Below are 25,166 nucleotides of genomic sequence, written 5' to 3'. Positions count from 1 at the left end.
TAATGATATAAACAGGAGTGTTATTAAGCCCTGAAGAGATGTAATTCTGGCCAGATTTGGGGAAGTGAAATTTCTTAGGATGATGGGTACAACTGTGAATGACCCATCTATCTGCATTTTAAACTTGTATTTTAACTTTGAGTATCTTGCTCCCGGTGGCACAGTGCGTTAAAGCGCTGAGGTGCTGAACTTGTGGACCAAAAGGTCCCAGGTTCAAATCCCGGAAGCGGAATGAGCGCCCGCTGTTAGCCCCAGCTTCTGACAACCTAGCAGTTTGAAAACATGCAAATGTGAGTAGATCAATAGGTACTGCTCTGGCGGGAAGGTAACGGTGCTCCATGCAGTCATCCCTATGGCTACATGACCTTGGAGGTGTCTACGGACAACGCCGGCTCTTCGGCTTAGAAATGGAGATGAACACAAACCCCCAGAGTCGGACACGACTGGATTTAATGTCAGGGGAAACCTTTACCTTTACCTGTCTTGTTGTATGTCTTTCAGTAGTGTTGTATCTCACTTCGAGTGACAGGGAGAGGCAGGTAATACATTCATTATTATTATTATTATTATTATTATTATTATTATTATTATTATTGACACAACTACGTTGTATGACACAGCAAACAAGATAGATATGCTGGATTTCATATCACAAAATCACAAGTCGAACACTTCCCAAGTGTCTAGGACTGTGTGATGTATTTTCGGATGATGCGCACATCCCAGTCGGGTGGCCTTTTGCAGTTGGCAGATCGTGATTTTGTCAATGTCTATTGTTTCCAAATGCCGGCTGAGATCTTTTGGCATGGCACCCAACTATTATTATTATCATTATTATTATTATTATTATTATTATTATTATTATTATTATTATTATTATTATTTGTCCTTTTCTACTTGATTTTGCGGAACCTCCGGTGGCTCAGTGTGTTAAAGCACTGAGCTGCTGAACTTGCAGACCAAAAGGTCCCAGATTCAAATCCGGGGAGAGGAGTGAGCACTCACTGTTAGCTCCAGCTTCTGTCTACCTAACAGTTCAAAAACATGCAAATGTGTGAGTAGATCAATAGGTACCGCTCCGGCGGGAAGGTAACAGCGTTCCATGCAGTCATGCTGGCCACATGACCTTGGAGGTGTCTACGGACAACGCCGGCTCTTTGGCTTAGAAATGGAGATAAGCACGAACCCCCAGAGTCGGACACAACTGGACTTAATGTCAGGGGAAACCTTTACCTTTTTTTGTTTTACTTGGTTTTGCACAAGGCAGAGAGCAAAAGAACATGAATCTTATCAGAAGTCCTTCCAAGCTCTTTTGTTCAAAAAGCTGTGTGCTTTTCCTCATTGCCTGGAGAGGTTGAGATTAGATCTACATTGACCTATATCCCAGGATCTGATCTCAGATCTGTTTATCCCAGATTATCTGGCAGTGTAGACTCATATAATCCAGATCAAAGCAGATAATCTGGGATCAGATCCTGCGATATAAGGCAGTGTACATCCAGTCTGAGAAAGCAGCTTTTGATTCTTTTCAAACGGAGACCCCAGGGGTCCTCTATTCTTGCCCTCCTTTTGCCAGATAAAAATGTGATATCACAGCGCTATCAGTCCCATATATCAGTTGAGGAAGAAAGGGATCAAGGGACGCGTATCCTTACCCCAACCGACGATGGAGAGCTTCAGGATGTAGCGAGTGATGTAGATGTTGAAGACCTGGACCAGCGCGTAGTACATGTGGACGGCCTCCAGCCCCATCCAGGTGAAGGACGCCAGGAGGAAGTAGTGGAGGACCACGGCCACGGAGATGCAGAGGCCACGCTTCTGGAAGGAGGACAGCCACGGGTTGAGCAGGAAGGTGAGGTTGAGCATCAAAAGGGCGAAGCAGAGGTTGATCAGGATCCGGGAAGGGTGGTCCTGACGCAGCTTGCTGGAATTGAAAAAGAGAGGCGGAGAAATATCTTGTTTTTGTCGCACCTCAGGCTAGTTTCACCTTGCTAAAGACCCCAAGCCACACACAGGAAGTAGTCTTTTGTAGTATATTTAGAAAATAGGCAAAAGATAGATCATAAAAGGTAAAAGTTCAGATCCAAAAGGTAGATACAAAACAAGGCTGTAAGCAATAAGTCCTTAGAAACATAGAGCATGAAACAAGGTCCTTTTCTTAGAAGCCAAAAGCCCCAGCAACCAGAATATATCCACATGGTAATATAGGAAAGCAAACTTGGCACAGGAAAGCAGACTTGCTTCTTGATCAAGCGATCAATAAGTTGCATTGACAGAGATCTCTCTTTCAGCAGACTGTTTTAAAAGCATGACATAAAGGCATTCCTTTGCCTTTTGACCTCCCATTTATTAGCTATGCGAAGACTTCTATGCAACCCTCTAAATTCCAGTCTTGTAGCCTGATTGAGATCGAGAGATGCTGCCTCAGAGTCAAGGCCACTGAGCAAAGCGCTACCCTCCCTTTCTGCTTCCTGCACCTGAAATTCATCATTAGAAACAACATCATGATTTATTCCCATGGGAACAACTCCCTGCTCTTCATTTCACACAGCAGGAGCACTCCTATAATTCCCAGCATCAGAGTCATCTTCAAATTCATTCTGAATCTCATCATTATGCACATATAACCCAGGATCCTCATCAGAGTCACACAAAGGCAGAGTCACAACAGTTCTCCTATTCAACCTTTCTTAAGCATAAGTAAACATTGGGAAACTTTAAGCCCTGGGTCTGAATCAGGGGCCCCAAACAGATTCCCCTTCTCTCCATCATGCATGAACTTGTCATGATCAGCAGTTTGGTGGGTTTAGTGCAACTGCTGTGGAATGCTTGGGACCAATCTCCCTGTTTGCATGAGGTCCAGTTGGCCTTCCCTTCCAAGTAACGGCTCACAGGCTGCAGAGATTATTGCGGAAGGATTGCTGATATAGGTTGCAACTGTGAATCCTTGCATCAAAAGAGGTCTGGAAGAGATTGCTTGTTGGAGAACACTATGCATTATGCTATGGGACTTATATCCTGGGCTGGATCCTGATACCCAGACCTTGATCCTGATGAGCCTGCATTATATCCTGAAAAACCCAAGAACCTCATTTACCTTGAAACCCCGTGTTTGGATATGGACTGACATCTTGGCGTGACTCCTGGATTGGAAAGACCAGTTTGTACTTCTGGACATTGGGCATCAGTTTGCCTAGTTTACTGTATGTTATTTTGGAAACTTTGCTTGTGCCATCGAACTTGGGACTCTGCTTTATAATGTCAGCCATGTCCTATCTTTATGTTTGAAGAGCCTCTGCGTTTAAGTGATTCCTAAAACTAATTTTGACACAATTGAGATTTATTTTGGTGAAACTCGGCGGTTTCCCTTTCTCCGTTATTGTTGGCCAGTCTCCCAAATTCAGCATGTGCCTTTTCTCCATTCAAATGCCTCTGTGTTGTTGAAGGCTTTCATGGCCGGGATCATAGGGTTGTTGTGTGTTTTCCAGGGTGTCTGGCCATGTTCCAGAAGTATTCTCTCCTGACGTTTCGCCCACATCTATGGCAGGCATCCTCAGAGGTTGTGAGGATGCCTGCCATAGATGTGGGCGAAACGTCAGGAGAGAATACTTCTGGAACATGGCTATATAGCCCGGAAAACATACAACAACCCTTAAATGCCTCTCTTAGAGTGGCACTTGGGTGCATCTCATAATAATAATAATACATTTATATATAATACTAGCTGTGCCCTGCTACGCGTTGCTGTGGCGAAGTCTGGTGGTATGGGAAATAAAGTATTGAGGAATTGGTGGTAGTTAAGGTAAAGGGTAAAGGTTTTCCCCTGATATTGTCCATTATAGATGGGTTATATAGCTGCGTGGAAGAGCCTGGGCTGAGTGGGTTGCTAGGAGACCAAGTGGGCGGAGCTTAGCCTTCTAACTGGCAGCAATTGGAATAAAAACAATTATTCCTCTCCCTCTAATTAGGATATTATTTTTCTTTTCTTTTTGTTGTATGAACGTAGAGGCATGGATGAGGGGTTGTGCTGCCAAGTTTAGTGTTTCTGGGATGTGCAGTTTTGTTGTTTTGTCCTAGGCCGAAATTTCATTAACTCAAAATTTCATTACCCTTTCATATATATAAATATATAATATACTTATATTCTGTTTTATCTCCCTGAGGGGGGAGGGGGGGCTCAGAGCGGATTACAGTACATATAAGGCAAACATTCAGTGCCTTTTAACTTGAACAACAACATAAATACACAGATAAGTAAAGATCTTTGCTTTTTATCCATTTCCATCATCTGTAATGCAGTTTGATGTCGCTTTCACTACCGCAGGCTTTCCTTGAACAATTGGGAGTCAGAACCCAGATCTGAATATTTCTCCCTTGAAACCATGGAGTGAAGGGAGCAACACACAAAAGGCAATCCTACTTACTCAATGGATAGGTAGATTACTAGCGCCAAGCCCAGGAAGATGGAGGAAATCCCACAGCCCACGTTGGAGATCAATGTTAAATTCCAATTATCGGCCTCATTTTCGACTGGATTCTGGAAGATGTCCTAAGAGAAGCCAGTGTTAAATGTATCACCCTCAAGGTAAAGTTTGCCAACATAAACACGGAGTATTTGTCTTGCATCTGGCTGCAAATTACGACAGGAATTTCTAGGTCTTCCAGCACAACTATATGGTCAACTTCTTCTGGAAGCCGTCCATAGGGTCACACTGAAGGACCGAGAGACCTATGTTTAAATCAAATCCATAAATATCAAAACCCAAATGTTTTGTCTTTGGAGGAGCTCACCAAGGTGCTGAATCTGATCTGCAAAACAAGTTCACATAATCCCTTTAATTCAGACTAAAACCCTGATGGGATTCACTGCACCACTGTCATTGAAATCACTTAGTTTGATGCTACTGTGACTGCAACAGTTCCATCCTATGGAATCCTGGGATTTGTAGTTTGGTGTGGGATGTAGAATTCCAGGCCCTTAGAGGGGATTATGGGAACTGAAGCTCAATGCAGTTTGTTGCCATTGTTGCAATGCACATGAATGCAAATGGGTTTTTGCATCCAATTGCCCGTTTAGATGGACATTCAGATGTCCAACATTTTCATTCAACATAATTTATTTATTTACAGTATTTATATTCCGCCCTTCTCACCCTGAAGGGAACTCAGGGCAGATTACAATGAACACATATATGGCAAACATTCAATGCCAACAGACAAACAACATTCAGTTTAGACAGACACAGAGGCATTTTAACATCTTTCCAGCTTCACGATTCTGGCCACAGGGGAAGCTGTTGCATCACCATCCACTGGTGGCTGTTCTTCCTCATTCTTTTCCTCGTGTTTTGCTGGCAGTTTTATGGTGTTGTAAATTAGTTAAATTAGCCTCCCGCATAAAGCGTACCTAAATTTTCCCTACTTGACAGATGCAACTGTCTTTCGGGGCTGCATAGGTCAACAGCAAGCCGGGGCTATTTTTAATGGTCGGAGGCTTAACCCGACCTGGGCTTCGAACTCATGACCTCTCGGTCAGTAGTGATTTATAGCAGCTGGTTACTAGCCAGCTGCGCCACAGCCCGGCCCCGTGTTGTGCCACTCATACATATCATGATCTTCCCTTTGTCATCAGGCAGATGGGCTTTGGAGTCCTTGTTTGCATCTTGTCCAAACATTAAAAGCTGTCATGGAAAAGTCAAATACAGTAGAGTCTCACTTATCCAAGCTAAATGGGCCGGCAGAAGCTTGGATAAGCGAATATCTTGGATAATAAGGAGGGATTAAGGAAAAGCCTATTAAACATCAAATTAGGTTATGATTTTACAAATTAAGCACCAAAACTTAATTTAACAGAAAAAGTAGTTCGATGTGCAGTAATGTTATGTTGTAATTACTGTATTTAGCACCAAAATATCATGATATATTGAAAACATTGACAAAAAATTATTTATTTATTTATTTGCTACATTTATATGCCGCCCTTCTCACCTCGAAGGGGACTCAGAGCGGCTTACAAATTAAATCTACATACAATATTATATTAGCATAGTACAATACTGGTAATAAATTACTATATTGTACTGTATCAATATATTGTAATATTATTAGTAATATTACATGTAAAATGTAATATATAATTAATATTATTATACTGTATTATTAGTATTATATCGTATTACAATATAATATTATGAATATTATATGTATATACAATATGTTATAATTATTATATATTATTGTAAATTATATTGTGTGTGTATATATAAAAATGGCTTGGATTATCCAGAGGCTTGGATAAGTGAGACTCTACTGTAATAAGTTATTGGATATGTGTTGTCGAAGGCTTTCATGGCCAGAATCACTGGGTTGCTGTGGATTTTCAAGGCTGTATGGCCATGTTCCAGAAGCATTCTCTCCTGACATTTCACCCACAGCTATGGCATTTCCTGCAGACCTCACAACCTCTGAGTATGCCTGTCATAGATGAGGGCAAAACGTCAGGAGAGAATGCTTCTGGAACATAACCATACAGCCCGGAAAACTCATAGCAACAGTTATTGGATAGTTTTGCATTAACTTGGCAGCTTAACTCTGGGGGGAAATATGAAGGTGAGGGACAGAAGGTGAATGAAGTTCCTTCTGTTCTAAAATCTATCCAGTTCTTATGGATCTTAGGGTAAAGATGGGTCATGCTTGCCCATGTTTGTATTATATAACCCATCTTCCACTGGGAAGTGCAGCCCATGTGGTTGTATTGCCAGTTGATTGATCAGTTTGGATAGAATTTGGTTGGGCTCCCAAGTCTACCACTGATTTCAAGGGGATTTTCAATCCTATCTGTGAAATGGGTGAAATCCTTTTTTACTTGAGTCTCGTCCAAAGTCTGGGCCAGGCTGTGGCGCAGGCCTGCTGCAATAAATCCCTCTGACCATGAGGTCATGAGTTCGAGGCCAGCCCGTAGCGGGGTAAGCACCCATCAATTAAAAATAAAAAATAGCCCCTGCTCGTTGCTGACCTAGCAACCCGAAAGATAGTTGCATCTATCAAGTAGGAAATAAGGTACCACTTATAAAAGTGGGGAGGCAAGTTTAACTAATTTACGACTTGGAATGAGGAAGTGCCGTATGAGTGGATGATGAAGCAGCTGCTCCCCCCTGTGGCCAGAATCGAACATCCCCTCAGGAGAAGGTTAAATTGCCTCTGCATCTGTCTCTGTCTCTGCTTGATGTGTTTATGAGCATTGAATGTTTGCCCTATATATGTATATAATGTGATCCACCCTGAGTCCCCTTCGGTGTGAGAAGGGCGGAATATAAATACTGTAAATAAATAAAATAAATAGTATAGCATGGGTCTCCGATCCCAAAAGAGCCTTTCTGGAACTAGAACTGACCAGCAAAACTCCGAAATGGGTCAGATGGGAGCAGTTGCAGATTGTGTAGTTGGCGTCTGTATGCACCGATTCACAGCCCGTTGTGTTCCAGCCGCCGCTGCCATCTGTGTTGCACGGAAATGAGATATTTCACACATTTATGATTATTATTAGTATTATTTTCATTATTGTGTTTATTATTATGTTTATTTCTACCCCACTTGTTCTCTTCCACAAAGGAGACTCAAAGCAGCTTACATGAAAAGCATTTCAATACAATTTAAAATCAGAGGCAACATCTATCATCTTGGAAAGAAATTGGGTGCTTTCATGCTTCCAGCATGTATTGCTAAACCGGTGGGTGAGTGAGTTTTCTGGGCTGTCTGGTCATGTTCCAGAAGCATTCTCTCCTGATGTTTCACCCACATCTATGGCAGGCATCCTCAGAGATTGTGAGGTCTGTTGGAAACTAGGCAAGTGAGTTTTATGTATCTGTGGAATAATGTCCAGGGTGGGAGAAAGAAAGAACTCTTGTCTGTTGGAGGCATGTATGAATGTTGCAATTGGCTAGCTTGATTAGCATTGAATAGCCTTGCAGCTTCAAGGTCTGGCTGCTTCCTGCCTGGGGGGATCTTTTGTTAGAACAAACCCTTCGGGGTGAGAAGGGCGGCATATAAATGTAGCTAATAAATAAATAAAATAAATAGGTGTTAGCTGGCCCCGATTGTTTCCTATCTCAAATTCCCCTACCTTCTGAGTGTTGTTCTTTATTTACTGTCCTGATTTTGAATGCTTCTGGAATGTAGCCATAGAGCCCAGAAAACTCACAACAACCCGTTTTGGGTAACTTTGGAGTTACAGTAGAGTCTCACTTATCCAACATTCTGGATTATCCAACGCATTTTTGTAGTTAATGTTTTCAATACATCGTGACATTTTGATGCTAAATTCGTAAATACAGTAATTACTAAATAGCATTACTGCATATTGAACTACTTTTTCTGTCAGATTTGTTGTATAACATGATGTTTTGGTGCTTAATTTGTAAAATCATAACCTAATTTGTTGTTTAATAGGCTATTCCTTAATCTCTCCTTATTATCCAACATATTCGCTTATCCAGCGTTCTGCCGGCCCGTTTACGTTGGATAAGCGAGACTCTACTGTATGTGCTTTTTTTTTCACTTGAGAGAATATTTATAGAATCCTAGAGTTGGAAGGGACTTCTCTAAAGGCCATCTAGTCCAACCCAATTTTGCCAGGCAGGAAAGGCAAAAACAAAGCCCTCCCGACAGATGGCCATCCAGCCTCTGTTTAAAAACCTCCAAAGACGGAGCTTCTGGTGGATTCTGTTGCAGAGAGTTTCACTGTTGAACAACTCTTCTTACAGTCAGGATGTCCTTCCTAAAGTCTAGGTGTTCACTTCTCTAGGCATGTCTAGGTCCTCCCATGCAACCCTGAGTCACATTGGAGAAGCTGTGGCGCAGGCTGTTGAGCAGCTGCAATAAATCACTCTGACCATGAGGTCATGAATTCGAGGCCAGCCCGTGGTGGGGTGAGCACCCGTCAATTAAAAATAAAAAAATAGCCCCTGCTCGTTGCTGACCTAGCAACCCGAAAGATAGTTGCATCTATCAAGTAGGAAATAAGGTACCACTTATAAAAGTGGGGAGGCAAGTTTAACTAATTTACGACCTGGAATGAGAAAGTGCCGTCACAGTGTATGATGAAGCAGCTGCTCCTCCCTGTGGCCAGAATCGAACATCCCCTCAGGAAGAAGGTTAAATTGCCTCTGCGTCTGTCTCTGTCTCTGTCTCGGTTCTATGTGTATATGGGCATTGAATGTTTGCCCTATATGTACATAATGTGATCCGCCCTGAGTCCCCTTCGGGGTGAGAAGGGCGGAATATAAATACTGTAAATAATAAATAAATAAGCTAAATATTCTTAAAGCAAGCATTATTACATCTACAAGAGCTATCCCTGCAAGAACAGAAGAACAACTGTACTAATCTTAGCCTCTGAAATCAGAAAAGGGGGGCATAAAGTATGTTAAGTGAAGATTTATCTTGCAGGTTTCCAGCACAGTACATTAAAGTACAAAAATGCAACTCCCAGAATATCCCTTTATCTGCACCGAACCCTGTTATAAATACCCAACACTTTCCTTCCGTGGGAAGAAATCTCACCTCTTTCCAATGTCTTTCTGTCTTCAAACGAGAGGCGCTTTCCGCCCACCCCTTTCCAGAGCTCCTTCAAAACGTCTATTTAACCATCAAAATCCCATATGCTCCATTTCTATATGTCTCAAAATAAGAGAATGGCATTTCGATGGCCACAAATAGAGTCTCATCCCCACCTCTCTTTGCCCTTCACTCCATTCATTAGAAGAAATCAATCATTTCTAGGAGGCAATGGGAGAAGCAACCTGGAGCCAATACATCTAGACCAGGGGTCCCCAAACTAAGGCCCGGGGGCCGGATGCGGCCCTCCATTTACCTGGCCCCCGCCCTCATTTGTAATATATTTTTATATCAGTTTTAATAATATAATATATATACATATGATATTGATAATATTATCATGTTATACAATGTAATACTAATAATAATACCATATAATAATATTACAGTAGAGTCTCACTTATCCAAGCTTCACTTATCCAAGCCTCTGGATAATCCAAGCCATTTTTGTAGTCAGTGTTTTCAATATATCGTGATATTTTGGTGCTAAATTCATAAATACAGTAATTACAACATAACATTACTGCGTATTGAACTACCTTTCCTGTCAATTTTTGTTGTATAACATGAAGTTTTGGTGCTTAATTTGTAAAATCATAACCTAATTTGATGTTTAATAGGCTTTTCCTTAATCCCTCCTTATTATCTAAGATATTCGCTTATCCAAGCTTCTGCCGGCCCGTTTAGCTTGGATAAGTGAGACTCTACGGTAATTACATATTATATATTACATATAATATTACAGTATAGTGGTATAGTTCAATATAGTAATATATAATGCTAATATTGTGCTATGCTAATAATATAATATATTGTATGTACATACATCTGCTCTGAGTTCCCTTCGGGGTGAGAAGGGTGGGATATAAATGTAGTAAATAAATGTAGTAAATGAATAAATTAATAATTTTAGGCTTTGGCTCGCCCACTTGACTTGAAGGCACACAACAACAATAATCCTAATTAACTTGACTATCTCATTGGTTTATGTTGGTTAAAATTGTTTTCATTTTAAAATATTTCATTGTTCTTTCATTATTGTTGTTGTTTTGCACTACAAATAAGACATGTGCAGTGTGCATAGGGATTTGTTCATATTTCTTTTTCAAATGATAATTTGGCCCCTCAACAGTCTGAAGGATTGTGGACCGGCCCCCTGCTTAAAAAGTTTGAGGACCCCTGGCCTAGACTGTGATTTCCCAAAAGTAAGGGGATGCTGGGCCATCTGATCCAATGCTTTGGGGTTGGCTTGACATTCTTCATACTCACTGTTCTTACTAAAGTCCCAAAAGACACAATGCACTGAAGCGTTATTCTGCAAACAAGAAAGGAAAAAGCTTAGGATATGCAGTGCATTTGTTATTACCGTATATACTCAAAGTATAAGCCAACTCGAATATAAGCCAAAGCACCTAATTTTACTACAAAAACTGGAAAAACTTATTGACTCGAGTATAAGACGAGGGTGGGAAATGCAGCAGCTTCGGGTCAATTTCAAAAATAAAAACAGATATTAATAAAATTGCATTATTTGAGGCATCAGTAGGTTAAATGTTTTTGAATATTTATATAAAACTGTAATTTAAGATAATAATAAGACTTTAATAAGATAAGACTGTCCAACTCTGAATACCTATATACTCAAGTAGAAGCTGACCTGAATAGAAGCCGGACAGGACCCTCACTTGAGTATAAGCCGAGGGGAGCTTTTTCAGCCCTAAAAAAGGGCTGAAAAGCTAGGCTTATACTCGAGTATATACAGTATATTGCTATTATATTTGTTTATATATATTTATATATATACTTATATTTATTTATATATTTATATTTATATTTATATATATATATATATAGAGAGAGAGAGAGAGAGAGAATGGCATCGCTCCACCGGGCAAAACAACAAAACTAAAGGCCCCCAACCTCAAAATTTGATAACAGAACCCCATCCACATCTCTAGGTTCATACAACAAAACTAGACATCCCCAACCTCCATGGGGCCTAAAAAACCCCAAAAACTGGAATGCTCCATCTCCACCTGCCCCCAGGCTTACAAGCAGCGAGTCTACTCACTGCAGTTCCAATTGGCCACAGCAACGCGTGGCTGGGCACAGCTAGTATATATTTTCTTGTATTATTTTTAGTTATTTTCTGTTATTATAGTATTTTATTGTATTAATTTTTAGTGTTTTTTATTATTTTTATTGGGTTGCTAGGAGACCAAGTTGGAGGAGCTTAGCCTTCTAGCTGGCAGCAATTGGATAAAAGCAATTATTCCTCTCTCTCAAATTAGGACTTTATTTTTCTTTTCTTTTTGTTGTATCAACCTAGAGGCGTGGATGATGGGTTGTGTTGTCAAATTTCGAGGTTGGGGGGCCTGTAGTTTTGTTGTTTTGTGGGTCGCCGTGATGCCATCACTCTTTTATATATATAGATTTATTCTATTGATTTATATCCTGCTTGTTGTAGTGAAGAAAACAATCACTTGTCCGAGATTCACCCTTTTGGATCCTTATAGGCATCCAGAATATCTCAACGCCAGAGCTATGCAATTCAACCCAATTGGTGCTGCCCAATTCAACCCAATGCATTTTAAAGGCACAGAGATGCCGTACCACGTTGGGCTCCAAATGCCGCAGGATGACATTCACCGGCTCCTTAAGGTTCCTGACGGATGTGTCCTCAATGCTGGCGCCCACAACATAAGAGTTGAGCTTCGTGTCCTCAAAGCTGCTGTCCTGCGAGCGAAACAATACAGACAGGCACACGTTTACACCGCTCTGGACTCAACGGCATTTCTAACAATTAAATTAATTAAAAAATATTCACCATGCCAGGCTCACGAAGGCAGGATTTGAGGATCAATGCTTGGCAGGGGACAGCCCAAGCAAATGCCCCTTGCTCCATGGCACGGAAACTATTCAAATTTGACAGATCCCACCCCAATTGTTTTTCACCTGTTTTCTCCCATTTCATAGTGTTGTGTGATGAGATCTGTTATACACTGTTTCCTTTCTGTTTTACAAGTGTTTAGAAACAGCAGGGCTGCGTGGGATAACATCTTTGGTTTTTAGGCCTGTTCTGGGGTTCTTTAGGGCACGTATTTAGAAAACTGCATTGGATAGACCACATCGGTTCTGGTTTCTTCAAAAAGGTCATGATGATTTTCAATGGGTGAACATATGGTGACACTATCTCAAAAACTAGCACTGATAGGAGCAAAATGATGCCATTTGGAGAATCAGCAGGTGACATATACCCAGAAACAGGGATATTATTTTCTTTCTTCGCCCCACTTACAGTTACTATTGCACTATAGCTTTGGGAACACCTTTTCACCCAGCACCACACCAAAGTCTAATAGTTTCTAACTACAGCAGTTGATTTACAAAAGCATGTACAAAAGGAAAGAAAGGGCATTTCCCAAAAAGCAGTAAAAAGGTGCTATGAAATAGAGGTAGTCCATATACACAAAGTTCAGTAGTCCAAAATAGCAAGGTACGTGGAATCCAAGAAGCTAAGATCATAGGCATAAATCCATAAGCATGAAAACATGAGTTTTTCCAAGTCAAAACTCTTACAGGAACATAGACAAACACAGGAGACCTAAATCATGAGCTTGAGAGCTGAAACTGGAACTTGAATCTATGACAATGTTGTCTGCTCTAGAGACGCTGAGTTCTTTACTACCCTGTTTCCCCTAAAATAAGACATCCCCAAAAAATAAGACCTAGTAGAGGTTTTGCTGAGTTGCTAAATATAAGGCCTCCCCCGAAAGTAAGACCTAGAAAAGTTTTGTTTGGAAGCATGCCCGCCGAACAGAACACCAGAGCATGCAGGATCGGTAAATGTACATACCATAGAATATTGTACGTGAAAATAATGGTAGTAACAAGGAATTCTTGATAAGATTCACAGTTTGTCTGGTTATGCTGGTTTGTGATGACAACTACTGTACAGTATATAATAAATGTTCATATTTTTGTTCAACAACAAATGTGAATTCTTCTTCATGGAAAAATAAGACATCCCCTGAAAATAAGACCTAGTGCATATTTGGGAGCAAAAATTAATATAAGACACTGTCTTATTTTCGGAGAAACACGGTATAAAGAAAATTTGTTATTGTTTTTGTAAATAAGCCTTTTGTAATCCTTAAGATTGGACTCTGCATTTTGCTTCCTAAGCTCTAAATTCTTTACAGCCATATGGCCCTTCACGCTCTGCTTGCTGTGATCTCAATGCTCAACTTTAAGTATCCTGTCTTTGCATATTTTTGGATGCTCTGCTGTATTTTTGGGTAGTTTCCCCTAACACTGAAAATCATAACATTTATAGCAGAGAAGGTTCAAGACCTTCTAGAACTATGACTCCCTTTATCCCATAGCACCGAGCCATGGCAGTTAAACTGCCGTCAAACTGCAGTCATTCTACAGTGTAGATGTATCCATAGATTCTAGTAAAGGTAAAGGTTTCCCCTGACGTTAAGTCCAGTCGTGGCCGACTCTGGGGGTTGGTGCTCATCTCCATTTCTAAGCCAAAGAGCCGGCGTTGTCCGTAGACATCTCCAAGGTCATATGGCCAGCATGACTGCATGGAACGCCGTTACCTTCCCGCTGGAACGGTACCTATTGATCTATTCACATTTGCATGTTTTCGAACTGCTAGGTTGGCAGAAGCTGGAGCTTACAGCGGGTGCTCACTCCGCTCCCCGGATTTGAACCTGGGACCTTTCGGTCTGCAAGTTCAGCAGCTCAGCACTTTAACACACTGAGCCACTGAAGGCTCCATCCATAGATTCTACTTCTTATATATTCGGTGACTGCCATTTTTACCTGAAACAGCGAAGTTGTGCCAAAGAAACTAAACTGGATCTTGGTGTGATCTTCCGGCTCAAAAGACTGCGCCTTCAAGTAATATCTCAATAATCCAGGCAGAAATATGGAGGCCATGCCTGTGGTGAAAGGGGCTTGGCGGATCTTGAGCTGCAAGGAGAAAAAAGAATTGGAGGAAAAAGAAGATTCTACAATTAGCTGCTGACATAGGAATAAAGGAAATACATGTTCTCTTCACACCAAAGTTACATTTTGGGCCATAACAGTGAGCCTTACCTCTGGGTCTGTCTTGGAGTCATAAGACGTTATCACAAAAGCAATTCCTTGAAAATTTTCAGGATCTGGACGCAACAAGGCCAAAGCCAGTTTGGGCGTCACAATGGAAGCATTTCTCCCATTAAATGACATCTTGAATCCTATCTGTTCTGTGAGCTGTAGGATGCTAGACAAGAAAGGAAATGTAAGATGCAATTTGGTCAGTTGAGTTTTATCCTTTTTATCTCCTTTTTTCACACTTTCTCTCTTCAATGAATGAATGTGTTGCCCTTTAGCCTTGTGACACATTTTCACCCAGCATCACACCAGATTCCAGTAGTACTAACAACAACAGTTTATTAAGAAAAGCACGTACAAAGGGGAAAAGGTGTTTCCCAAAAGTGAAGTATAGTAGAAAATGCAAAATAGAAGCAATCAAAAAATGACAAAGTACATGAAGTCAAGAGAGCCAAGATCCACAGCAATCATTCAAATATGAATCCATGAAAACAAGAGCGTTTTCCAATACAAATGCTTCAAGGAACAAAGGCAAAGACGGGAAACTTGAATCATGAACTTGAGAGCCAAGACAGGAATACCCTTCTTATGGCAACGTTGTCTCCTCTGAGAAGCACAAAGTAAACGCCACTTAATTTAAGCTTGACAAGGAAGCCATGAGATCATGCCGAATGCACCTGTGCTTCAAGGACTTCTCACAGATTCTCTCAGAATGTCTAATTAGTCTATTTTTCACTCCCTCCATTCTCAGACCTAATCTGGCTTCTCTGGAAAACTCCCCATTGCCCGAAGGACATTCTACAAGGGAACTGAAAACTTCACTGTCTGTTACCTAGGAATGGACACAGGAATCCAAGCAATGGCCTTTCCGGCCTGCAATTCTCTCTGTTCACTAGCAGACTCTTCACTTTGAAACCCATCAAATCCCCCATCCTCCGAAAAATCCTCTGCCACTTGTTGAGCCACAACAAAATGAATGAATGGAGATGTAAAGCAATCTCCCCACTGCTGAAATTATAGTTGAATTTAGCAGATAGATAGATGCCAAGGATACATACATACATATGTATATATGTCAAAGTATTTATGTTTGGACCACCAAGGCTCCTACCTAGCTTGATGGATCTGAACCAAACTTAGTACACAGACCCTTCATTTCCCAACTTAAAGAATTGCGAGGTTTCAACCTCAAAAGGTTTATGTGTATATACAGTAGAGTCCCGGTTATTCGACATAAACGGGTGGGCCGGATGTCGAATAACTGGATCTGACGGATAATAGGGAGGCCCTATTATCCAGCAAGCCGGTTGAAGGAAGTGTCCCGTGCACATTGCTAGGTAGATAGCAAGCTACCTAGCAACGCGCAGGAGCGCTTCTGCTCCGCCTCTTGGGAGGTGCCTGTGCACGTTGCTAGGTAGATAACAAGCTACCTAACAACGCTCAGGGGTGCTTCCTAAGCCGAGTGCTCACCGCTCCGCCCCTTGGGAAGCGCCCGTGCACGTTGCTAGGTAGCTTGCTATCTACCTAGCAACGCGCACAGGCGCCTCCCAAGGGGCAGAGCAGCGAGCACTCGGCTTAGCGAAGCGCCTGTGCGTGTTGCTAGGTAGCTTGCTATCTACCTAGCAACGCGCACGGGCGCTTCTCTGCTCGCCGCCCTGCCTCTTGGGAGGTGCCTGTGCACGTTGCTAGGTAGATAGCAAGCTACCTAGCAACGTGCATGAGCACCTCCCAAGGGGCCTGGGACGTCGGATAATACGGAGTGTCGGTTAACCGGAAGTCGGTTAACCGGAACTCTACTGTATGTGCAAACTTATAATTTCTGCATTTTGTACCATATATCCTATTCTGGGTGCAACCATAGCAATGATAATAGAACTATAGTGCTATGCTGTCATCCCCCCGCCTTTGCTGGGGTTAAAGACACAGGACACCCATTAAAATGAAAACTGCAAATACCGAAATTTCTAGGATTTATTAGGTCTCCCAGCATGACTCAATAGACAACTCAATGAATTATTTCGCAGGCATCACATTTCAAAGAAGGGTGGCATTTACATAGTGGTTTGTGGCCATTGCCTCGTTATTTCTTTAGGGAATCTTGGCTCTAGATTCACAATTTTCTCATACCATCTGCTCTTCAAAATCATGCCAAGAAAGGTGCCACAGAAGAGGTGGAGAGCAGGTAACATTTGCACGAAAAAATACCTAAGGAAGTTCAGCTTTCCTTCCTCCTTATACAAGCAGAGAAATGCTCGGCCCCAAACTCCGTTGCCTCCAGGTTCGGGGCCGAGCATCTTTAGGATTTCATAAACCTCTTATGCCGCACCGACACAAGTCGGGGCTTAAATTTAACAAGAGCTGGGCTGCCAAGTTGGTGGAGAAGATGGGGGCAGTTACTATAATTTGGAGACCTGGGAGGCTTTTGTGGGAGGGAGGCGATGCTGGGAAATCACGACTCTTCAGAAACACCCTTATCTGGCAAGTTTGCAGATTGCTTTAGCCCACTTTCTTTTTTTTCTTTCTATTACCATATTTTGAGACAGGCAGATGAGATAGACAGGATAGATAGATAGGATATATATTATATTAGATAGATAGTTTGTCAGATAGACAGATAAACAGACATAGTAAGAGAGAGAGAGAGATGGAAGATACTGTTGGAGTATGGTTGTATTTGTATGAAATGTAAATCAAGTGTTTACTGCTGATGAGCAAGAGTGTGTATTTTTCAGTAATGAAATAGTTAACAGCAGGCTGGTTTTGACTGACAGCCTGTTGTGATTGCTATGACCTATCAGGCATGGTTTGCGGCCTTTGGGGGTCGGAACTTCCTCTGGACAGAGGAATGTGTTGTTTTATCTTATCTGTTGTGTTCGGCTTGAGCTCTCGCTGAAGATGGACTATGAATGCTATGCTCTGAAGCCGAGAAATGCAAACTGTAAATAGACATGTAAATAAAGTTAATCAACAGTTGGACTTCGTCTGCTGGAGTGTTTGTTTGACCAGTGCTGGTTCTCCGCATGGGAATACAGTCTGGAGAAGGAGGTGAGACCAGGATGATGAATTTTTGGAATCCACTCTGCACCCCATCATCCCCTGACAGATACATTGTCAAAAGCTTTCAGGGCCAGAATCACTGGGTAGCTGAGAGTTTTTCGGGCTGTATGGCCATGTTCCAGTAGCATTCTTTCCTGACATTTCACTCCTTAAAGCAGGGGTCCCCTAACTACAGCCCATGGGCCACATGTGGCCCATCAAAGCCATTTATCCGGCCCCCATGGCACAAAGGCAGAAGGGGGTTGGACTAAATGGCCCAAGGGGTCTCTTCCAATTCTTATTATTATTATTATTATTATTATTATTAACATTGAGGCTGGGTGGCCGTCTCGTCTGTCAGGGGTGCTTTGCTTGAGCTTTTGGTCCACAAAGGCAGAAGGGGGTTGGACTAAATGGCCCAAGGGGTCTCTTCCAACTCTTATTATTATTATTATTATTATTATTATTATTATTATTATTATTAACATTGAGGCTGGGTGGCCATCTGTCAGGGGTGGTTTACTTGTACTTTTGGTGCACAAAGGCAGAAGGGGCTTGGGCTTATTATTATTATTATTATTATTATTATTATTATTATTATTATTATTATTATGGGGCCGGGCTGTGGTGCAGGCTGGTTAGCAGCCAGCTGCAATAAATCACTCTGACCAAGAGGTCATGAGTTCGAGGCCAGCCCATGTCGGGGTGAGCACCTGACAATTAAAAATAAAATATAGCCCGAAACCTGAAAGATAGTTGCATCTATCAAGTAGGAAATTTAGGTACCACTTATATGTGGGGAGGCTAATTTACAACCCCATAAAAATCACCCAGCTGCCGTTGGAATGAGGAAGTTGCCATTGCAGTGGATGATGAAGCAGCTGCTGCCCCTGTGGCCGGAATCAAGCATACCCTCAGGAAGCTGGAAGCTGGAGAAGGTTTCAATTGCCTCTGCATCTATCTCTGTCTCTGTTCTATGTGTATATGGCATTGAATGTTTGCCTTATATGTGTACAATGTGATCTGCCCTGAGTCCCCTTCAGGGTGAGAAGGGCAGAATATAAATTATTATTATTATTATTATTATTATTATTATTATTATTATTATTATTATTATTGCTCGGTGGCCAACTATAGTCCGGCCCTCCAACGGTCTGAAGGATCGTGAACTGGCCCCCAGTTTTAAAAGTTTGGGTACCCCTGCCTTAAAGGGTTCCATTTCAATCCCTTTATTTGACAAGTGATGCTCTCACTGAATCCCTTACCTGTTGAGCTTCCCTTGCAAGTGGTCACTGGCTTCTATTGTCATAAAGGCATCTATTACTTGCAATGATTTCTGCGCCAATGTTGAGCTGACTTCCTCGCAGTTGGCGATGGCAGTCAGTTTATTCACAAGAACCTCCACTACCTCTGGACTCCAAGTGGAAGAATTCAACAGGCTCAAAATGTGATCCACGAGATTTTCAGCATTATCTGCAAAGGAGAAGGGCCAAGGAGGAGAAAAGACCATGGAGAGAGTTATCGAAATTCAACCACCCTCCTTTAATACTAGCTATAAATTTATAACATATTTTACTGACTCGTACAAATAGAGCTTGGCTGGTTCTCGAGCCCCAGCCCAGCCCCAACCCATCCCGGGAGGATTAATCTAATCATTTTCCAAGCCTAAGAGACAAACTGGAAAACTAGTTTGGCAAGAAAATCCCTTCATTCCAAACAGCGCAAACAGGAAAAGGTCTTTCATTACAATGCAATTAAGAATGAGACCCCATTTATGCTTCCTCAAACCAATTCTCCTCTTTTCCTCTCTACTCTGCTACTATTGTCTACACAAAAGTATACACAACTTTATTGAATTAACTATGTTTTTCAATCTGCCACTGGAGAAGAACCCTTGCACATATCTTTTCCTTATTAATGAACAAAGCAGGGAGAGGACTCGCATATGTATGCTCAAGCACTGGAGTGCAACCACGGACATATTCCTGGGCGCCCAAACAAACTTGAACTATATACAGTAGAGTCTCACTTATCCAAGCCTCGCTTATCCAAGCCTCTGAATAATCCAAGCCATTTTGGTAGTCAATGTTTTCAATATATCGTGATATTTTGGTGCTAAATTCGTAAATACAGTAATTACAACATAACATTACTGCGTATTGAACTACTTTTTCTGTCAAATTTGTTGTATAACATGAAGTTTGGATGCTTAATTTGTAAAATCATAACCTAATTTGATGTTTAATAGGCTTTTCCTTAATGCCTCCTTATTATCCAACATATTCGCTTATCCAACATTCTGCTGGCCCGTTTATGTTGGATAAGTGAGACTCTACTGTATATACAACTCATTAGAAAACATATAAAACATATATGTTTCCAAGGAAGGAGTTTCCACCACACTCCAAACTCTGTGGTAGAAGCTCCTTCCTTGGCAAACTTGTAAACAGAGGCTAAATGGCCATCTGTCAGGGATACTTTGATTGTGCCTTTCCTGCATGGAAGAAGGGGGGTTGGACTAAATGGCCCATGTGGCCTCTTCCAACTCTAGTATTCTATAATTCTATGAACACAATACAGATTTCGTTGAGGCACATCTCCTAGCTGATATTTCCGAAACATCTGGATGGCTTTCTCATAATCTGATCTTATTACATCTTTAAAGATGCCTTGTTTCTCTGAGGATATATCAATGGATATTTGCTTGGCTTCCTGAGCATTCAACCCCCACAATAGTTTCCCAAGCACATAGACACAGTAGAGTCTCACTTATCCAAGCTAAACGGGCTGCCAGAAGCTTGGATAAGCGAATATCTTGGATAACAAGGAGGGATTAAGGAAAAGCCTATTAAACATCAAATTAGGTTATGATTTTACAAATTAAGCATCCAAACTTCATGTTATACAACAAATTTGACAGAAAAAGTAGTTCAATACGCAGTAATGTTATGTTGTAATTACTGTATTTACGAATTTAGCACCAAAATATCACGATATATTGAAAACATTGACTACCAAAATGGCTTGGATTATTCAGAGGCTTGGATAAGCGAGGCTTGGATAAGTGAGACTCTACTGTATTTACATAAGCATAGTCTTTATCTCTGGAGCTGGCACTGATTGAAAATCCCTATAATCCCATCCTGGACTATTTATATTGCCTTAGACCATTTCCTAAGCCTTGTCCTTTGCCTCCTGGGAGGATTTTTCCAATTGTTCCAGCTTCAAATGGATAAAGAGCAGCTCTCCATTTTTCCCTAAAACAGGGAAGGCTCTGCCCATCTCTGACATCACAGAGAATCCCCAGCCAACGACAACTTGGATCCTAGATCGGCCATTTCTGAATCAATCAGGGCAGGGAGCGGGTCTTTTGGTTGGCTTCCAAAGGGGATAAGATGCCTGTATTGTATAGTTATGTCACTTCTTTTGGCGATAAAGTTGTTCCGACATCCACCTGGCCAGATGAATAAATTTCTGTTTCTGCCTTCAAACGCGATCATATTTTTCCTGGCTTTCAAGGTAGTACTGCATACCGGGCAAGAGACCCGCCCTTGTGAACAGGAGAGTCTTAAAAGTTCAAAACTCCAAATCTGAGAATTACTCCCTTGAAGGTGAAAATCAACAAGGATTGCAAGGAGTCAAACAGAATAATAAGGATCCAAATGGATGGAACGATTTGGATCAAGAGTTTGGAAAGTTACTTTTTCCTAAACTGTTTCTCCCACCACTCTGCAGTGTTTTGCAAACTAAAAAATGACTTGTTGTGGTGATCACAAACATCTTGCTATGTTACTTGATGACTTTTTGTTACTTTGTGGAAACTTCAGAAGAACTTGCCAAAGACCTCGTAAAATCCACTTTAAAAGTATCCTACAAAAGTAAATACACACTGGATACTTGTTGCCTTATTGTTATTATTGTCACAGTAATTTCAGTCGGTTACATTGTTGAAATGTGGCTTCATTACACTCTTGTTAATCTGGGCAGTTTGCTACATGAAACTAAATTATTTTTAGCGGGTCAAAGGAAGACAATGGCAAACCTCTTCTGAACAAATCTTGCTAGGAAAACCCAGTGAAAGATTCTCCTTAGGGTTGTTATAAGTTAGAAACAACTTGAAGGCACACGGCAACAACAACAACAACAACAACAACAACAACAACAACAACAACAACAACAACAACAACACAATCTCACTGGAGCTCTTACCCATTGTGATGCTCACATTATCAAGGGATATAATATTATCTGGCAATTTTTCCAGTAGCTGACATGAGGTCACGTTGTGTCTTCTCCAAAGGGCTTTTTCATTCTTGATATTGATTGAACTTTAAATGAGGGCAGAGAGATTGAAAGTGCGGGATTAAAAAACATGTAATAGATCATCAACATCAGTAATGCGGTAGTTTAGTAAATTCCAAAAATAAAACTAAAATTAAAAAATTACTTTAAAAAACCCTACTCATCCTATAATGATACTTGTATTACTAAAAAAGTAATAAGGATATAGATTATGAAAAAGTAAAGTAGTTTAAGAGCTTTTCGGCCATGTGTTGCACTCCAGGCCTGGAAACACCTATGACCACACAAGAGATTAGGAATATAAACCAACTGTTTATTGTAAAAAAAAACCTTTAAAAAAACCAGATAAAATATTTTTAAAAATCAGGAAAAAGAAGATATATAACCCAATAAGGTTTAGCAAAAGGTGAGAACCAAATAATAATTCAAATGTCTCATAAAGTTCCTAAGGTGACAAAGTCCAGGACCAGCCAAGAATCCCAGATACAGCATAAATCCACAATCAGGAAGATATAACTAGCAAGATTTGAGCAGGAGCACATGAACATAGACATAGAAAACTTCCAGGATATATTAAATCCAAAATCAAGGTTTAACTTGAACCATGAACAAGAGAACTCAGACTTAGCTTTTCACTCTAACACAGAGTTGCCTGAACTGCCCTTAAAGTAAACAACTTGTTGTTTAATAGCCACCCATGAAAGCATTATGTCTCCCCTAAATTTTCTCCGCAGCTTTCCCACGTAATCTCTCAGTACTCTATTTTTGGCTCTGGTTTATAAACTGAGACTTTTGTTGATCTCCGTAGCTACAGGTGGCTTCTCCTGGGAACCCTCCTTATCACTCAGCTCTTCACTCGAATCCTTATCTACTATTGACTTCTCAAACTGGCCTTAAGGCCCTGCACTTTCTGAGCCAGTTTTCTCACACAGAGGAACATCATTTCCCAGATCTGAATTTCCCAGACTTGAGAGCCCATCACTTTGTGCTACAGGAAAGCCCACAATCCTTTCTAAATCCTCAGTGAAACCATCAGCCTCTGGCTGATCTACAACACCGTGCTTGCAATAACCCTGGGTAGATTTAATGTGGTTTGGCATCACTTCCACTGCTGTGCCTCAATGATATGGGGTTCTGGGAGTTGTAGCTCTCTTTGGCTCAAGACAAAACTACAGTGTGAGGATTTGTAAACAGACACCATGATGGAATGGATTGACTGAAAAGGCATGTGTCGACAGCTGATTGGCCGAGTCAGCCAGGAGCAAGAATTCCGATTGGCTGCTCTCTCTAGCTTGCTGCTGAAACAAACAGTTTTAAATGACGCTTTCATCTCGGAGAAGGAAGAGAGCGCTGACTGGAAATAGTCAGGGAGGAAATGGCTGCCACTCTCCGAAACCTGGTTATTTATAAGAAAAACGAGATATATTTAAAGACTGCTTAAAGGCTTAAACTGTTTATTTCCTCTGTTCTCTGTGTGAATTCAGAGAGACTGCTGTATATATTGTTGCCCTGTTTGACCTTTTGAACTGAAGTAAAGATACCGTTACTTGTTACGCAAGTCTGAGTGACACTTTATTATACTGCAGGGTATATCTTGGTTCAGAAACTGTGATAAAGCTTCTATTTATTTATATCTACAACCTCTAACATACAGCTCCCATGATTCCATAGCATTGAGGCACGGCAGTTCAAAGTGGTGTCAAACTGCATTAATTCCATAGTGTAGAACAACACCTTTCAGCTTGGAAGCAGAGAAAAGGCTCCCTCCGTTGTCCTTCAGAGAATTATTCCTACCTCGTTGATAGGAGCGGAAAGCAATGGGCCCAAACTCACCAGGTCCTTTCCGCCAAAACCGTTGTGTTGTTCGGACAGGAGATGTGTGTCACATTGCCAGGAACTGTCTTCGGCCACCTGAAGTTCCCCTTGTACTTGGTTTGGATGGCTTCTTCAAGGCACATCTCGGGATCTCAGAGCAAGGGAAGAACATAAGGGCACCTCTTAAATCATGAACATGCAATGCATCTGTCTTCTAATATATGTGTTTTAATGGTCTTGTTTTTATCTATATGTTTTAAATCTGAAATGTCATTCCCATTCATAGTTGGTCCATGGGATCAACAGTAACTTCAGAAATCAATACAGAGATAATTTCCTTTCAATCAATGGGACTACTCCAGTTGAGACTAACAATGAGATCTGGGGCTGGATCTACACTGACATATAATCCATATTATTTGCGTTGAACTGGATTATGTGAGGCTGGATCTACAAAGTTATATAAAAAACAAGATTATTTGCACTGAACTGGATTTATGGTAGTGTAGACTCAGACTGGACCCGCACTGCCACATAATCCAGATTGGATCTGGTTTAATCCTGAGTCTAAAGCACCATTTACACTTCCATTTAATCCAATTGTTCCCAGTTTCTGAATGCAGATTATAATGCAGAATATCTGCTTTGGACTAGATTATGCGAGTCTACACTACTATATAATCCAGTCCAAAGCAGATAATCTGGATTTTATATGGCAGTGCAAATAGGCCTGCGTATAATTTTATTTATTCGTTTATTTAATACATTTTACCCTGCTCTTCTCACCCTGAAGGGGATTCAGAGCGGCTTACAAATTAAATTTACATACAGTAGAGTCTCACTTATCCAACACTCGCTTATCCAACGTTCTATATTATCCAACGCATTTTTGTAGTCAATGTTTTCAATACATCGTGATATTTTGGTGCTAAATTCGTAAATACAGTAATTACTACATAGCATTACTGCATATTGAACTACTTTTTCTGTCAAATTTGTTGTACAACATGGTGTTTTGGTGCTTAATTTGTAAAATAATAGCCTAATTTGATGTTTAATAGGCTTCTCCTTAATCTCTCCTTATTACCCAACATATTCGCTTATCCAACATTCTGCCAGCCCGTTTATGTTGGATAAGTGAGACTCTACTGTACAATATTATATTATTAGCATAGCACAATACTGGCAATAAATTACCATATTGTACTATATATTGTACTATATCTATATAAGGAGCCCCAGTGGCTAAGTGCATTCAAGCGCTGAGCTGCTGAACTTGCAGACCGAAAGGT

At 41.0% G+C, this 25,166-nt stretch overlaps 1 protein-coding gene across 2 annotated transcripts in view; it reads right to left on the bottom strand.

Moving 5' to 3' along the window:
- Positions 1 to 25,166, bottom strand: part of LOC103280974 (adhesion G-protein coupled receptor G4) — a 43,615-nt gene that overhangs the window by 9,303 nt on the left and 9,146 nt on the right. For both annotated transcript variants that reach the window (XM_062963687.1, XM_062963686.1), the window contains exons 5-14: positions 23,893 to 24,025; positions 21,967 to 22,085; positions 19,023 to 19,230; positions 14,725 to 14,890; positions 14,449 to 14,598; positions 12,229 to 12,351; positions 10,885 to 10,930; positions 7,394 to 7,497; positions 4,425 to 4,549; positions 1,656 to 1,924 (exon numbers count right to left, since the gene is read on the bottom strand). In XM_062963687.1, the coding sequence (XP_062819757.1) occupies positions 1,656 to 1,924; positions 4,425 to 4,549; positions 7,394 to 7,497; positions 10,885 to 10,930; positions 12,229 to 12,351; positions 14,449 to 14,598; positions 14,725 to 14,890; positions 19,023 to 19,230; positions 21,967 to 22,085; positions 23,893 to 24,025 (1,443 nt within the window). The remainder of the gene's footprint in view (positions 1 to 1,655; positions 1,925 to 4,424; positions 4,550 to 7,393; positions 7,498 to 10,884; positions 10,931 to 12,228; positions 12,352 to 14,448; positions 14,599 to 14,724; positions 14,891 to 19,022; positions 19,231 to 21,966; positions 22,086 to 23,892; positions 24,026 to 25,166) is intronic.

The sequence above is a fragment of the Anolis carolinensis genome, unplaced genomic scaffold, assembly GCF_035594765.1.
Source record: "Anolis carolinensis isolate JA03-04 unplaced genomic scaffold, rAnoCar3.1.pri scaffold_12, whole genome shotgun sequence".
Lineage (NCBI taxonomy): Eukaryota > Metazoa > Chordata > Lepidosauria > Squamata > Dactyloidae > Anolis > Anolis carolinensis.
The sequence above is the reverse complement of the archived record's forward strand: the minus strand, read 5'-3'. Positions and strand labels throughout refer to the sequence as shown.